This window comes from Cnephaeus nilssonii, assembly GCF_951640355.1.
Source record: "Cnephaeus nilssonii genome assembly, chromosome: 7".
Taxonomy (NCBI): domain Eukaryota; kingdom Metazoa; phylum Chordata; class Mammalia; order Chiroptera; family Vespertilionidae; genus Cnephaeus; species Cnephaeus nilssonii.
In genome coordinates this window covers 102,965,472-102,980,826 of record NC_137078.1, presented here as the reverse complement: position 1 = coordinate 102,980,826, position 15,355 = coordinate 102,965,472, and the positions used below count along the sequence as shown (strand labels likewise).

The window sequence follows — 15,355 nt, the reverse complement described above, 5'->3', positions numbered from 1 at the left end:
ATCAAGCCCTGGGTTCTGCCTATTGCATCCTTGTGGGGCTCTGATCCCACCCTACTCAGCACCCCTCCGTGAAGGCCGGGCACCCAGAGACCCCCTCCCCGGCTGAGACAGCGGAGTGAGGCAGGTGAGCCATTGACGGCGGCAGCGGCAGCGGTGCAAGCGGCAGTTTATTACTGAGTGATCTGGAGTGGGCGGTCTCAGCAGCCTGAGAGGCACTGACAGGCAGTGGGTGGGGCAGAGCTCAAGCAGGAAGAGAGGAAGGAGTTAATTCTGCTCTTTAGGGGTCACAGCCTGCAGGTGAGGGTCTTGGGGGGGCCCGGTCAGTGCCCACCTTGCCACCCATGGAGCCTCCTGGGCAGCCTTTGCATAGTGACCAACGGACTGGCCTTGGCCTGACAAGGACCCACGTGGGGGAGAGGCCCAGCACTGCCCAGGGCTCCAGGAACAGGGAACGCAGAAGGCAGTGTGGGCCCTGGGGAGTGAGCGGAGGGACCTGGGACCCATCCGAGGGCCTTGCCCAGGCGGTAAGCTGGCAAGTGGGGGGCAGAGCTGCAGGGGCCTCCCCCCGGCAGCAGACAGAGCTGGGGTCAAGGAGGTCCTCCAGAGTCCAGAGAAACGAGGCGAGACAAGTGAGAACACAGTGGCTGTAGAAAACCCACTCAGTCCACGAGGAAACGTCAGATGCAGGGGTGCAAAGTGCCAAAGTCCTTTATGCACCTGCCCTGGGCCCAGCACTTTGGAGGAGGCAGGGACGGTCTAGGGCTGCCCGGCACGAGGCCCGCGTGGCCAGCCACGTGGCCTTGGGACGCCTGCGTCCAGCCAGGGCTGAGACCCCATGCCACATACCCCCCAGCACCCGAGAAGCCCAGCTTGGACGCTGGGGTCACTACGTGAGGTACACGGGTTGATTCCCTGGATGGGCTGCCCCTCTGCCCTGGCAAGGGGCTGATGGCCAGCCACCAGCCTCGGGGAGGGCCTGGTGCAGGGGCTCTGGGGGGACAGGACGGACCCAGCTAGCAGGTCAGTGTCTGGGGCAATAAAGGGGGGGCACACGGTGGCACAGGCCTCTGGACAGAGGGACACACGTGACACAGGCCCCTGACAGAAGGACACAAGGTGACATGGGCCCCGGGTCCGAGGGACACAGAAGTACACGCCCTGGGGACGGGTGGTACGAGGGGACCCAGAGCCTTGAGAGCGGTTTGTGACTTGAGCAGCCCAGGCCCCGAGGGAGGAGTCACCTGAGGACATAGGGTCAGCACCTCTGGGGAACGTGGGGCTTCAGGAGAATCGGGGCTGGGGTCCCTCCCCCTGCCGGTCCGGGCAGCTCCACGGAGGGCAGAGCAGGCTGCTGGGGCGCCGGTCACTCCGGAAAGGGCCAGGTGGCCGGTCTCCCCGCTCCCAGGCCCGCCCGCCCTAGCTCTCCTCCAGGTGGAGGCTGATGAACTCCTGGATGCACCTGCGGTACTGGAGCTCCGTGGGGCTGCTGACCGCGAGGGGGCCGGGCTGGCCTGGGGGCGCCTCCGCCTCCCGCATCTCCTCGGCCATGCGTGCCAGACGTAGCCTGAGGGAAGCGCAGAGTGAGGGCGCGACCCAAGCCCCAAGGCGCCCTGCTCCTCTCCCCCACGGCGCCCCATCCCCTCAAGACACCAAACCCCGCCCCACGGCGCCCCGCCCCCTCTAAGGCACCAAGCCCCGCCCCACAACGCCCCACCCCTCTAAGACACCAAGCCCCGCCCACAACGCCCCGCCCCTCTAAGACACCAAACCCCGCCCCGCGACGCCCCGCCCCTCTAAGACACCAAACCCCGCCCCACGACGCCCCGCCCCTCTAGGGCACCAAACCCCGCCCCACGATGCCCCGCCCCTCTAAGGCACCAAGTCCCGCCCCACGACGCCCCGCCCCTCTAAGGCACCCACACCCCGCCCGCGCTCACAGCGTGACGATGTCCGCGTTGGCCTCCTGGATGGCGATGCTCAGAGGGTCCTGCTGCTCGTGGTCCAGGGCGTGCTGGTCGGCGCCCCGCTTCAAGAACAGGCAGACCTGGCTGCGGGGCGGAGGAGATGAGCTGGGGTGCGCCCAGGCCACACGCCCGCCCCCCCCCCCCCCGCCCCACCCGCGCCACGGTGAGCAGGACGTGCACCTGCGACTCACCCGGTGCGGCCCAGGAGCGTGGCGTGGTGCAGGGGTGCCCGGCCCCGGCTGTCTCTTTGGTTCACGTCCGCCCCGTTTTGCAGGAGGAATTCGCAGATGATCAAGGAGCCCTAGGGAGCGGGGAAGGCCATGCTGAGCCCAGGGGATGGCTGCTAGGAGGGTCCCGGGCACCCCTGCCGGACCGGGAACCAGGCCGAGGACCGAGCCCGGTCTCCAACAGGGGCCTGGGTACAAGCCACCCAAGGAGAAGCTTGAAGAGGCCAACGGGTTGGCGCCCGCCCAGCCCCGCTCACCCCCAGCACGGCCTGCACCAGTGGCGTCTTGCCCTCGTCCTCCGTGTCGGCCCAGTTGACCTCAGCCCCGTGGGCCAGCGCCGCGGCCAGCGCGGGAAGATCGCGAGTGCGAGCTGCGCGGTGCGCCAGGAGCCCGGGGTGCAGCTCGCGCACGTCCGCCAGCCCCCAGGCCTCCGCCTCTCCATCCGCCTCGCCGCTGGAGTCCTCCGACTCCGCAACCTCTGCGCGGAGAGGGGTGCGGTCAGGGCGGTGACCAGGCCCCGCGTGGGGGAGTGGAAGGGGGAGGGCTGGGGCGGCAGGGCACCCACCCTCCTCAGCGACACTGTCCACCACGGAGCCCGCGCCGAAGGCCAGGACGTCCGAGCTGCCATCGGAGCTCCCCCCTAAGCCACTGTCGCTGCTCAGACCTGCGGGGTCCATGGGCAGAGGGGTCCTGAGTATCCCTGACGCCTCCCCAGACCCCAGCCATCCTCCAGGGGATGCCCGGGGGCAGCGGGAGTCCTGCTAGGATGGGGAAAAGGGGACAAAACAAGCCACCGCAGGCCCACGTGCACCCACCCACAGGCAGGTCAGCCGGCAGGATGGGTGGGCGTGTGAGGCTGTGGGTGCTCAGCCCTTGGTGGCCGGTGCATGCCAGGAGGTCACCGCCCAGGGGTGGGGTCTTGGCCAAGCCCTGGAGGCGGCCCCAGGCAGCACCAACAGTCTCGGCCCAGCTCAGCCAAGGGCAGCCCCCAAGAGCCCAGGCTCAGGGACGGTGAGGCAGCGCCCCCTGCTGCCCGCAGTCAGCCTGCCAATTCTTGGCCGAGGGCCCTGCCTCCTGCCCACACGCCGGTTAGCAGGCAGCCCTCGGGGGAGAACTCGAGGTACGGCAGTTGCCCCCCAACCCCAAGAGGGGTGAGAAAGATGTGCGTCCCGAGTTTTCCAGGCCCCCAGCACACAGGTGCACATGGACACCCACAAAATACACCCGTGTGCTCACCCTGACACACACCTACTCCTGTGTGCACACAGTACACACACACACACACACCACTCAGGGGTCATGACCTTGGTCTCCAAGTCGATGCCCTAGTTGCCCCCATCCCCTCAAGGTACTATCCCAGCCTTAGGCCCGCATGACCCCGTTCTCCCCACTCCAGACCAGCCCCCCACGACACCACCTCCGAGTCCTGTCCCTCCTGACAATCCCCCAGCAAATGGCCACGTGGTACACCATCCCGGGGAGCCCTGCCTGGTGTGCAGCGGGGCCGGGGTGCTCGCAGCACTTACTGCGTGGACCAGCCGCAGCAGCCCCTGCGTCGAAATAGGAGAAGAGGGAGTCCAGCTCGTCGGGGCAGAAGAGGGAGTCCCGGCGGAACCTGCGCTCCACGGCGCCTACGCAGGGGGAGGCCAGGCGGTCACCCTGGGCCCTGTCTCCTGCCCGCCAGCCCTGGCCTCCCTGGGGTCTGGCCTCGGCCCCGCTGCAGCCCTCCCCCACCCCCACGGCCGTCCAGGTGAGCCAGAAGCCCGCCCACCTGAGGACAGAGCTGCCACGGAGGGCAGCACAGGCTCCATCCGGACCTTGCGGCGGGCGGTGGGGGCGCGGGGCGAGCTGTGGTGGCCGGGGCACTTCAGGGCCCGCCAGCGCCGAGGGGCCTCCCGGGCGGGTGTAGAGGGTGGCTTCCGCAGGAACTTCTTCTCCACGTACTTGTCCTTGATCCAGGCCTCCTTGTCCTGCCTGGACCGAGGTGGACATGAGGCCGCGCTCAGGCCTGGGGCTTGCCGCCCCCTCCGTGCTGCACCCACCTCACCTGGGGCTGCTGGCTGTGGGCTTCCTGCTGCCCGGCCCCTCACACTGGGCCTCGTAGATCTGGTTCACCGTGCTGTTTCCCAGCTCACACATCAGCTGGCGGGAGACAGGGCGTGCGGGCCTCAGCCTTGGCCTGCAGACACCCCCAGCCGGCAGACACCCCCAGGCCTCAGCCCCGGCCTGCAGACACCCCCAGGCCTCAGCCCCAGCCTGCAGACACCCCCAGGCCTCAGCCCCGGCCTGCAGACACCCCCAGCCTGCAGACACCCCCAGGCCTCAGCCCCAGCCTGCAGACACCCCCAGGCCTCAGCCCCAGCCTGCAGACACCCCCAGCCTGCAGACACCCCCAGGCCTCAGCCCCGGCCTGCAGACACCCCCAGCCTGCAGACACCCCCAGGCCTCAGCCCCAGCCTGCAGACACCCCCAGGCCTCAGCCCCAGCCTGCAGACACCCCCAGCCTGCAGACACCCCCAGGCCTCAGCCCCGGCCTGCAGACACCCCCAGCCTGCAGACACCCCCAGGCCTCAGCCCCGGCCTGCAGACATCCCCACCCCAGCCGGCAGACACCCCCAGGCCTCAGCCCTGGCCTGCAGACACCCCCAGCCTGCAGACACCCCCAGGCCTCAGCCCCAGCCTGCAGACACCCCCAGCCTGCAGACACCCCCAGGCCCCAGCCCTGGCTCGCAGACACCCTGGCTTGCAGAACCAGCCCTTGCACCCCGTGCAGGCGGCTGGTGGCCTGTGATGGCCCCCCACACACCTTCAGCAGCTCAGGCTCCCATGAGTCCAGCGTCAGGGACCGCACCTTGGAGCAGTGGACACCCAGGCTCCTAGACAGTGGGGAGGCAGGGGTGAGTCCGGGGCGTCTCGGCCTGGCGCCCCTGCCCGGCCGCCCACGGGCCCACCTGTGGATGCCTGAGCACTCGATGCAGAGCAGCACGCCCAGGTTGATGCTGGCCCAGCGGGGGTCCGGCTGGCCGCAGTCGCCGCACTGGCCGTTGCCAGCCACGCCCTGCATGCGCTGCAGCACGCTCTCGCCCTTGGCGCCACGCTCCCGGGAGTCCGTGGCCGAGTCAATGCTGCTCGTGGAGGGGGACGCTGTGCGGTCCAGCCTCTAGGGACGGGTGAGGGGCCACTCAGCCCCTTTGGAGCTCCAGCCTTGGCTGCCCCAACGGGCCCCCACCTCCTCCCCCGCCGGAGGCACCCGCACAGGCTTGGAGCCTGAAGCCAAGCCCATGCACACACGTGTGCAGGCACACTCACATGCACATGCCCACACATGCACGTGTACCCGTGCCCTGCCCACACATGCTGGCACGCAGCCCACGGGGGCCATGTGTGCACGTGGAGGGCGCTGGCGGGCCGCACCTCGCTGTAGCAGCTGTCCGGGCTCTCCCGGTAGGCGGAGGCGATGCTGGCTTGCACGGCTTGGACCCAGGCCTGCCGCAGCTTCTCGGAGTCCGCCTGCAGCATGCAGCTCCTGTGGGGCGAGGACGTCAGGCCCGGCAGACAGGCCCTCCCGCCAGCCCCGGCCCGCCCGCTGGGCATACGCACTTGGTGGGCGACACGACCTCGAAGCAGAACCTCCGCTCGATGTCCTCGCACGGCTTCACGGAGCACAGGCGGAGGTCGTCCACCACCACGGTGAGCACGTCCTGCGGGCAGAGCACGGGCCTCGAGCTCCGCCCTGACCCCCCACGTGCTTTCTGCCCCCCGACCACTCAGGCGTGATGCCCAGGGCTGTCACTCCGGGCCCAGGTGGGAGGGGCCTGCACGCACCTTCAGCTTCTTCTGGTAGACCAGCTGGCTGTTCTGGATGGAGAACCAGCGCCTGGGCAGGGGTTGAGCCAGGAGGGGTCAGGCAGGCTGACCTCACGAATGCCCCAGTGCCCTGCCCCCCAAGAAGGACCCCCTCACCGGTTCCACGTTTTGAAGGCGTTGCTGGCCCTCTTGAAGAGGTAGCCCTCCATCACCACCCCGCTAGGCGCGTCCACGTCAAACTCCGCTTTGGGCTCATCGTAGGAGAAGTCCTGGGGGTCGGAGCCGGGCCCCCGTGAATGCCCACCCCGGACCTGAGCACGGCCCTGCCCCCACCCAGCCCCATAGAACAGCAGGCTGTGCGGTGAGGAAGGAAGCTGCCCCCCCGCCCCCCCGCCCGCCGCCGGGTCCCCATTCACGCTGCCAGCTGGGCCTGCTCCCAGCGACAGAGCTCCATTCACAGGCTGGGGGGACCCTGAGTGCGTCCTGTGTGCGGCGGTGGGAGCAGAGGCCCAGCCACCTGCTGCCCTGGCTGAGTGGGGGCAGGGAGGGAGGGACAGCTGCTGCCACTCCCACGGGGGACGCTCCCGGCTCAGCCCGAGTCCTCGCTGGTGCCAGCCTCCGGGGACAGTGCAGCGCCCACCGGTGCCTGGGAGGTGTCCTTGGTGCTGAAGTGCCCCCCCCAAAGGGAGGGCGGAGGCCCCACCCATCTGGCCTTCCCCTTACTCCACACCCCCGCCCCCCAGCCCAGGGCAAAGCCCACTCACCTGCAGCAGTGTCTGGGATGGAGCAGAAGGGGGTGGAAGGAGAGAGAGAATGCCAGTGAGTGCCAGCCCCCCACCTGCCCAGGCTCTAGTGACTGAAATGGCAGCTCTGCCTACAGCCCACTCCACCCTGGGCAGTGTGGGGGCAGCCGTCTGGCAGGTGACCAAAGAGGAGCCAGTAGCAGCCAGCGCCTGAGGCCCCAGAGGCGACCCTGGCCTTGAAGGAAGAGGGGCATTCACTGGCCCCTGCCCACCCTGCTCTGGCCTCTAAGTAAGTAACACAGGGCCACCCTCCCTCCTGCTCCATCACGGTGAGGCCCTACGGATGGGGATCCCAGCAGAGTGAGCAGGCCTGGGGGGAGGGACGAAGCGTCTGTATGTGCCAGGGGCCTCCCAGGTCAGCGGGATGGGGTGCCCCTCGCACCCCCAATCCCCAGTGCAGGGCGGTGGGGGCCTCACCCGCTGCTGGATGGCCGCGTGCCTGTGCTCCATCTCCCGCTTCTCCACGGCCGAGTCGATCACCAGCTGGTCCAGCTGTGGGAAGTGGCGTCAGGGAGGGAAGGGACCCCTCTCCCCAAGACCCTGGCTGGGCCCGTCCCCTCCCCTCCCCCAGGCTCACCTCGGCCGCCAGCTTCTTCATGTAGGGGTCCAGCTGGTGCAGCAGGCTGTAGCCCTGCTGGAAGAAGCTGTACTGGGCGTGCATGAAGGACAGCATCTGCAGGCGGGAGGCGCAGGTGAGGCCACCTGCCGAGCACCCCCGCTGCCCAGGCCCGTGCTCCAGGGCAGTGCCCCCGCCCACCCCGCGCCAGGCACTCACAGAATCCAGGATCTCAAACTTCTTCTTGGCCTGGAGGACATTGATCTGCCGGGGGAGGGGTGAACCGGGAAAGGGTGTCGGGGTCGAGGTAGCCCACGGCCTGCACCTTGCCACCAAGTCCACTCAGGCTGCTTGTGGTTCCCTGAGACCCCCAGCTCATCTTCATATCCCTGCCCTTGGGCCAACCCCATCCTCCCGTGGTCCGGAACCCTTCCCATGTCAGGATGGTGGGTCCCTCCCACGGGCAAAGTCCGGAACTCCCACCCCTGCTCCACCCTCAGCAAGGTCTCCCCGGCCTCCACCCGCAGCCGCCGCCGCCACGGGCTCGTCCCAGCCCTGAGCCAGCCTGTGCCCACCGCTGGGCCTGTGGCTGCCCCCGACCTGGTCCCTTCCCAAGACCTGGCATTAGTTTTCTGGAGCCAGGAGCACCCCTCCCGAGGTCAGCTCCGTCCGTCCGTCCGTCTGCAGGACCCCCCCCCCCCGGCCCACGCCAGGACCCGGCCCCTCCGTGCCCAGCGCTGACCTGGAGCACGTAGTCGAGTGCCAGGTGGCGGAAGCACTTGCGGGTGAGGGTCAGGGCGCCGGTGGCCTCCTCCACCTCGTGGGGCCGGTGCCGCGGGGCCTGGGCGTTCCTCACCAGGGACAGCTCCAAGTCTTCCCGGACTTTGTCAAACTGCTTCTTGGTCTCCTTGAACTTCCGCACATCCCTGGGGGCGGCGGGGTCAGGTCGGGGGCTCCCGGGGGGGTGGACATGAGGTCTCCCCTTCCTGAAATGCCCTCCCTGCTCCCAGCCTCACTCCGTGCTCCTGGGCAGGGCCTCCCTTCCTTGCCTCCCTGCCTGCACCCCCCTGCAGCCATCGAACTGGGTGTCCCCCTCATTCCCCCTCCCGCCTCCCCCTTCTTCTCCCTCCTCTCCTCCTCAAGACCCCTTCCCTGACCCAGGGCCCACCCTTGCCCTTCACCACCTCAATCCTAAGGTCAGTCCAGCCTGGGGTGACCCCCAGCTTCAACCAGACTCCAGGCTCAGGCCCCCAACTTCAATGTGACATCACCTGGGGATCCCATAGGCACCCCAACTGCACACACAGGTGCTGAGCCCAGACCCCCGCCCAACCCTCACCTCCTCCCACCACCACCCTGACTCCTCCCACGGTCATGCCCTCACCCCTCGCCCGAGGCCCTCACCTTACCCTCCAGCCCTGTCCCCCTCCAAGCCTTTGCCCACGCTGAGCCCCCACCCAGAGCCTGAGGCCTGGGGCCAAGGCCCCTCCCAGACAGGCCCCGGGACCCCCAGATCCAGCACAGAAATCACCATGGGCCCCTCCCAGGCTGGGAGAGGCCAGGCACCCCCTTAGGGCCCGGGGGCCTCGAGCCACTCACTCTTTGATGAAGTTGTGGAGCTGTTGCCGCACGGACCTCTGGGCCTGGTCAAACAGGATCTGGGGGGGGGGTCACGGGACAGGGGGGTGTTAGTGGTCTGTCCCCACAAGACCCCAGGGGCCAGGCCCCCATCCCTCTCAGGTGAGAACCAGGGAAAGTCCCGCCCAGCCCAGCCTGGGCCCCAGCCCGTCGTCCCCACGGAGCCGGCCTCACAGGGTCTAGGGGAGCGGGGGTGGCCCCAGCCCTGGGTCGGTGCCCAGAGGCGACAGCTGTGACCACCTGCCACGTCCCCTCCTGGCTCTCGGCCAGACCAGAGGCCAGAGCAGTCCCAGATGGGCCCCTCCTCTGCCCCACCCTCAGAGCACCTGTGACACCCCCGCCTCCGACCCTGGGACCCCACCTTAGGGAGGACCAGCCTGCGGTAGGAAGGATGGGGTCGGAGCGGAGCTCCCAAGGACTGGCCTAGGAGCAGGGGCGGGTGGTTGTGGGGAGTTGGAGGGCTCTCGAGCACTTAGGGGATCCAGAATCAGACCTGCCCACGTGGGGGGCCCAGAATCAGACCTGCCACGTGGGGGGCCCAGAATCAGACCTGCCCACGTGGGGGGCCCAGAATCAGACCTGCCCACGTGGGGGGCCCAGAATCAGACCTGCCCACGTGGGGGGCCCAGAATCAGACCTGCCCACGTGGGGGGCCCAGAATCAGACCTGCCCATGTGGGGGCCCAGAATCAGACCTGCCCATGTGGGGGCCCAGAATCAGACCTTCCCACGTGGGGGCCTATCTGGAAGCAGACAGACAGACAGACAGACAGGGCAGGACATGATGTTCTGGGCTGGTTTATTTCTGAACTTCCCCTGGGGGGTGGGGCCCCTTGTTTAGTCTGGGGCTCCAGTTGCCAGGCCGCTGTCCAGCCACCCACGTGTGCCTCAGGCCTGTGCTGGGTGGCTGTGCTGGTGGCCCCGAGGGCTGGAGGTCATCCAGACCTGCCCGGGAGCAGCGAGGCCGAGTCACCAGGGGCCGGGGGGTCAGCCTGGAAGGTGCTTTCGCTGCACCGCACGGCTGGAGACCCTGCTGGTGAGGGGGCCCTGGGTGGCCCTCCAGAGCGTCTCCCACCCCACAGACAGGAGCCGAGGCGTGGGCTCTCCCAGAGCTGGCCCTGCCGGCCGCTTAGCCCCTCGGACAGGCCCTGGGACGGGCCCTCGTGCGCGTCACCCCACCTGCAGGCTCACCATGTGGTAGTTGACCATCTCCTGCAGGCTGTCTCCAAACCTCTGCAGGCACTCCTGGGGGGCAGGGGGAGACCCTCACTCAGATGGGTCAGCCATGCCCCCGAGCGCCAGCACCTTCCCGGCGACAGGCCACAGAGCCGCCCCTGCCGCCCGCACAGATGCCCACATGCTCCCGGGGCCTGGGCGCCCTCAGGGGCTGCCTGCCCGTGCCTGCCCTCAGAGAGGCCGGAGGTCAGGGCCCTCACCGAGATGACGGTGTCTCCCTGGCATTGCTGAGACAGGTCGCGCACACCACTCACGAAGAGCCTGTTGGTGGTGACGTAGGCCTTGCCGGCCTCGATCATGCCGCTGCACAGCTTGACCAGCTGCAGACAGGACGGGGGTGTGACACCCGGGCCACCGGCCTGCACCGGCCCTCACCGCTGCCGAGCGCTGGGGCAGCGGAATGCAGCTCAGGGCCCGGCAGTGCCCAGAACACAGCTGCCCAAGGCTGGGGGGACCACCACGGCCCGCACTCCATCCTGAGCCACTGGCCTTGGCTCCGGAGCGGGGGGTCGGAGCAGGACAGGGAGGCCGAGCAGAGAACCGGGGCGGGTGGGCATGTGGGCCTGGCCAAGAGTCAGCAGGACCCGCCACCGAGGGGGCTCAGGAGTGCGCCCCTCCTTGCTCCCCCGAGTCCCCCTCGGCCCCCAACCTGGTCACTCAGAGGCACAGCCTCCCAGCGGCTGTCTCTGGCCCTGAAGACTCTCTGGAGGGAACGCACCAGCAGCCTCCCCCACCTGAAGGGAGACCCGGAGGCGCACACATGTGTGTGCAGCGTGTGCACCGGGACGGGCATGGTAGGTACAGCTGTGGTGAGGGGACACAGCCACGTCTCGTGCACGCACACGGGCCGCATGCCCCACATGCAACACACTTGCGCTCGCACACGTGCGTGCACACACACCAGTGGCCGGGCCTGGGGGCAGGGAGCGGCACTGGAGCCCACACACCCCAGCCCCTCACCTTGTCCAGTTTGGCCTCGATCTCGACCACATCTGTCTCCACCTCGTCGATAGTCGCCCTGCGATGAGAAGAGGTCGGCCAGGGGTCAGCCCGCAGCCAGCTGCCCTGACCTCGGGTCAGGCTGGGTCTTCACCTCCCCATGCCCCTCCCCATGGGGGCTGCTGGCGCAGAGCTGCTTGCTCCTGTCGGCTGACGCGCGGCCCCACGGCCCTCAGACAGGCCAGGAAGCGGAGCTGGGAGAGGAGGCAGGACAGCAACCCAGGTCCAGTGGACTCGAGCTGCCCAGAGCCACCACCACCCCAGGCAGAAAGAGGCCCTGTCACATGTGACCGCCCCCCCCCCCCCAATCTGGGGCTGGGCTGCTGTGGCCCTGGGTACAGAGGTCAGCAGCCTGAGGACAGAAGAGGGGCCGGAACCCCAGTGCAGGTGCACACGCAGGGTGGGGCCAGGGCCGCCAGCCACCCCTGCCCAGCCCGACTCCAACTGGGCTCCCCAGCCTGGTGGCCCCTGCAGCTCGCTTGTCTCAGCCAGAACCTCTCTGGCTCGCTCAGACACCCCCAACCTCCAAACAAGAAAGAATGGCACCATCTGCCAGGAGAGGGGTGGGTCAGGTTCGCCCCCCCCGCCCCCCTCCCCCCGCAGCCTGACAATGAGCTCTCTCGGGAGGGGCGAGGGGAGGGGAGAGTTAACACATGACATCACCAGAGGAGCCAAGGACAGGAGAATCCCCGGAAGGCAGAGGCAGATGGATCAGGCACGTGACATCCCTCCCCCCCAAATGCTCCGGGAACAGGAAATAGGAAAATCAGGCCAGTATCCCGGTGCCCCTCGCCCCCTCAGCTGGTGAGCTGGGCCCATCTGGCCTCCTGGGTTGAGGGACGAGGGAATGGGGCTCAGGCCTCCCGAGACAGGCCTTGGGTGGGGTCAGGCAGAGGGGAGGCGGGCAGGGGGGGGGGGGCGTGCGCCAGGATTTCCCAGGTTTGCTGGGGGTAGGACCTGGTCCCTCAGGTGGGGTGCAGCTCAGAATGACCTCCAGGGGGAGCTGGGGGGAGGGGGCAGGGACCTCGTGAGGTCCCCACCTGCCTCCTGGCAGGACACGGCTCCTGTCTGAGGGGCTCAGGGGAATACATCCCGGAGCAGAGGGGTCAGAGGGGGTGACTCCTTGTCCCAGCCCCGGCCCCCGCGGGTGCCCACAGCCCACCCAGGACTGCCTGTCCCAACAGCCCGAGTGTGGCCCGAGGTGTGTGGCCCAGGGACCCTGACCTCTGCTGTGGCCTCTCGGGTCCCCTCAGAGTCCCTCCCGAGGCAGGGAAGGCCCACCCACCCAGAAGAGGATGCTGCAGCGGGAGCCCCAGCACCCCAAGTGCCCTGGCAGCTGCACAGAGAGCTGCCACCCGGGGCCTGGGCCAGCCCCCCTCCCCAGCCCCCTTCCCAGCCTCCTCCCCAGCCCCTAGGACCAGGGCCGCCTCTCCTGCCCTCCCTCCAGGATTTCCTCAGCAGCTTGGAGGACGGGGAGGAGGGAGAGGCCGGTGGTTCCCCCACCAAAGCCATGACTCAGTGCCTGACGCCCCACCCTAGGGAGGGGGCACCAAGTACAAGAGGTGGGCGGAGGCCCGGGCCTGTCTGAGAGCGTCTGGTCCCCCTAACCACGTGCATGGGGGCTGTGGGGCTCCCCCCAGGCCAAGAGCACACAGGCCAGCTCCCCCTCCCAGGGCTGGGGTCACATGGCCCCACATCACTGACCACATCCTCCTGGCCGGCCGGACCCTGACTGCCTCCTCCAGGCCAACCTCCAGGAAGCCCAGGTTACATCCTCAGCTGCAGCCTCAGGACGGCCTCGCACCCCCATTAAATCTCAGCCCAGCCCGAAACCAGGGTCCCGGGGAATCCACTGAGCCCCCCCAGGCCGGGGCGGGCACTTTCACGGGCAGCCCCTCCCCGCCCAGGGAAGCACAGCGAAGCCACCGCACCCACGGCGGGAGCCACAGGCAGAACAGGCTGGTGGGGGAGGGAAGGCCCAGAGGTGACTGGGTGCTGGGGCCCCGGGCCTGACGGGGAAGGTGGGCCAGGACTCGTCCACGCAAAGGGAGGAAGAGCAGGAGGCTCTGCGGGCGGGGCCCAGACCAAGCCCCAGCTGAGGCCCTGGCTACACTCCGTCCACCGCTGGTCCTGGAGGACAGTGGGCAGAGGGGGGGCCAGAATCATGAGTGCGTGCGTTGCTCACACCCCTCCCTCTGCCCAGGGCTTGGGGCCCCTCTGGCCCGACCGGACGCCTCATCCCAGCCTCCCTGGTGAGGCGGTTGTGCAAGAGGCTGGCTTCAGGGGGGCTGCACGCACACACGGGCCCTCTTGTTGGCACACCCCAGGGACCGGGCACGCACACTACACGGGACCAAGCGCTCATGTGCACAGAGGCACAGTAGACATGCTCCTGGGCCATCCCAGGTGCATGTGTGTGGTGGCACAGTGCACACGCAGACACACGTGCAGAGATGCATGTCCCAGTGCTGGGATACACATGAACAAGTTAACATGCGTGTTTAGTGGCAACACTCACACCAGCATGTAAAACACACAGTACATGTACATGTCGACACCAAGAAGTCACAGGTGACACGCGTGCATGCACCCATTGCTAGCGTGCACACATGTACCAAGCAGGCCAGCGCAGGGGTACAGCTCACCTACACATTCACATCCAGGGTCTGGCACCCCAAAGCACATGAAGTGCGTGGTTAAGGCACACACACACATACGGGGAACGTGTGCTGCACACGGGTGAGCACGCCTTCTCTCCCAGGAAGCACCAAAGACACGAACCCGGGACGGGCCACAGCCCAGACCCTCCGACCAGGCTGCTCCGCCCAGCTCCCTTCCCCGACCCTGAGGTCACCTCTGCCAAGCAGCCCCGGCCCCACACGGGGCTCCAGATGACTGTCCCCCATCGCAGCTCTGGGCACAGGGACCCAGACAGAAGGCAGGACAGACGCCCCGCTCACCCCGACATCCCCGGCCAGAGCCCGGCCAGAGCGGGACCGCAGGGCCAGGGCGGTCCTGGCACCGGGCAGGTGGCCGGCACGACGGTGCCCGCACAACGCGGGGGTGGACACTCCATGGGGAGGTGGCCGTTGGCGCAGCCCCGCCCCACGCGCGCCCCTCCGTGCGAGGTGACCAGCGAAGGGGCATCTTTTGTTCCGTCGGCTCGTCCCGCGCGCTGCGGGCTTTGTCCGAGGCGGGTCCTCCCGCTCCCGTCACCGGCTCCCGCGCCGGACACAAAGGGGGCGCCGACGCCTCCAGCCCGCGCCCCTCCCCCGGCCGCCCCGCTGTCCCGAGGGGGCGGCCACCCGGCGGCCACAAAGGGCGCGCCCGCGGGCTCACCTGAAGCGCGGCGAGTCCTTGATGCACTCCTCGAACTCCACCGTCATGGCTGCGGCGCGGCGCTCACTGGCTCCAGGACCGCGGCGCCCCGAGCGGCATCCTCGGCGGCCCGGCCCGCTCGTCCGCCCGCCCGCCCGCGCCGAGCTCCGCGCCCGCCCGCTCCGGAATGAGGCCGCCGCGCCGCCGCCCCGCCCCGCCTGTCACCGCCGGGGAGCGTCGCCAAAGTCCGCAGCGCGCGGGAGCCGCCCGCTGTCACCGCCGGGGAGCGTCGCCAAAGTCAGCCGCCCGCTGTCACCGCCGGGGAGCGTCGCCAAACGCCCTCCCTACGGCCGCTGGCGCGCGCGGCTCCGCCTGCCCCGACGATCCGCCCCCCAGTCCCGGGCCGCTCCAGGTCGGGGAGGAAAGCGGGCTCAGCAGCAGCGGGGCGTCGGAGCCATCGCCGGACCGCCAGGCGTGGGCACGCCCTCTCCGGCGATCCGGCCGTTGCGCAATTAGGGACGTTTGCAAACCCCGCTGGGCGGGACCTCAGCGGAAGCACACGCTCCGCGAGGGTGGGCAGCGGGAAGTGGGTGGGCAGGTGGGCGTCTGAGTGCGCGCACGCGGGGGCGTGCAGGTCGGCGCGGGGTTTGAGAGCGGCATCCGGATGCAGCTGCCCGAGTCGGGCCCACGCGCCCCACAGCGAGCCGTACTTTGCACCCGCTCCCTAACCGTGGCCCCGCCCCCGCTGCCCCGCCCTCGGCGGCCTTGGGTCGGGCGTGTCGGGCTGCAAGGCGGGGCAAACGCAAAG

At 69.1% G+C, this 15,355-nt stretch overlaps 1 protein-coding gene across 1 annotated transcript; it reads right to left on the bottom strand.

The window, feature by feature from the left end:
- Positions 1 to 142: 142 nt before the first annotated feature.
- On the bottom strand, positions 143 to 15,246 carry ACAP3 (ArfGAP with coiled-coil, ankyrin repeat and PH domains 3). Its single transcript, XM_079776550.1, has 24 exons — positions 14,569 to 15,246; positions 11,191 to 11,248; positions 10,431 to 10,550; positions 10,186 to 10,239; positions 8,957 to 9,015; positions 8,100 to 8,283; positions 7,577 to 7,621; positions 7,379 to 7,474; positions 7,219 to 7,293; positions 6,763 to 6,774; positions 6,155 to 6,267; positions 6,017 to 6,068; positions 5,792 to 5,892; positions 5,606 to 5,717; positions 5,143 to 5,351; positions 4,998 to 5,067; positions 4,239 to 4,333; positions 3,963 to 4,165; positions 3,718 to 3,822; positions 2,757 to 2,855; positions 2,449 to 2,669; positions 2,156 to 2,265; positions 1,938 to 2,048; positions 143 to 1,564 (listed from the first exon to the last, which is right to left on the bottom strand). The coding sequence occupies exons 1-24, from the start codon at positions 14,613 to 14,615 to the stop codon at positions 1,417 to 1,419; spliced, it is 2,499 nt and encodes an 832-aa protein (XP_079632676.1). The 5' UTR covers positions 14,616 to 15,246; the 3' UTR covers positions 143 to 1,416.
- Between the last annotated feature and the right edge of the window lie 109 nt (positions 15,247 to 15,355).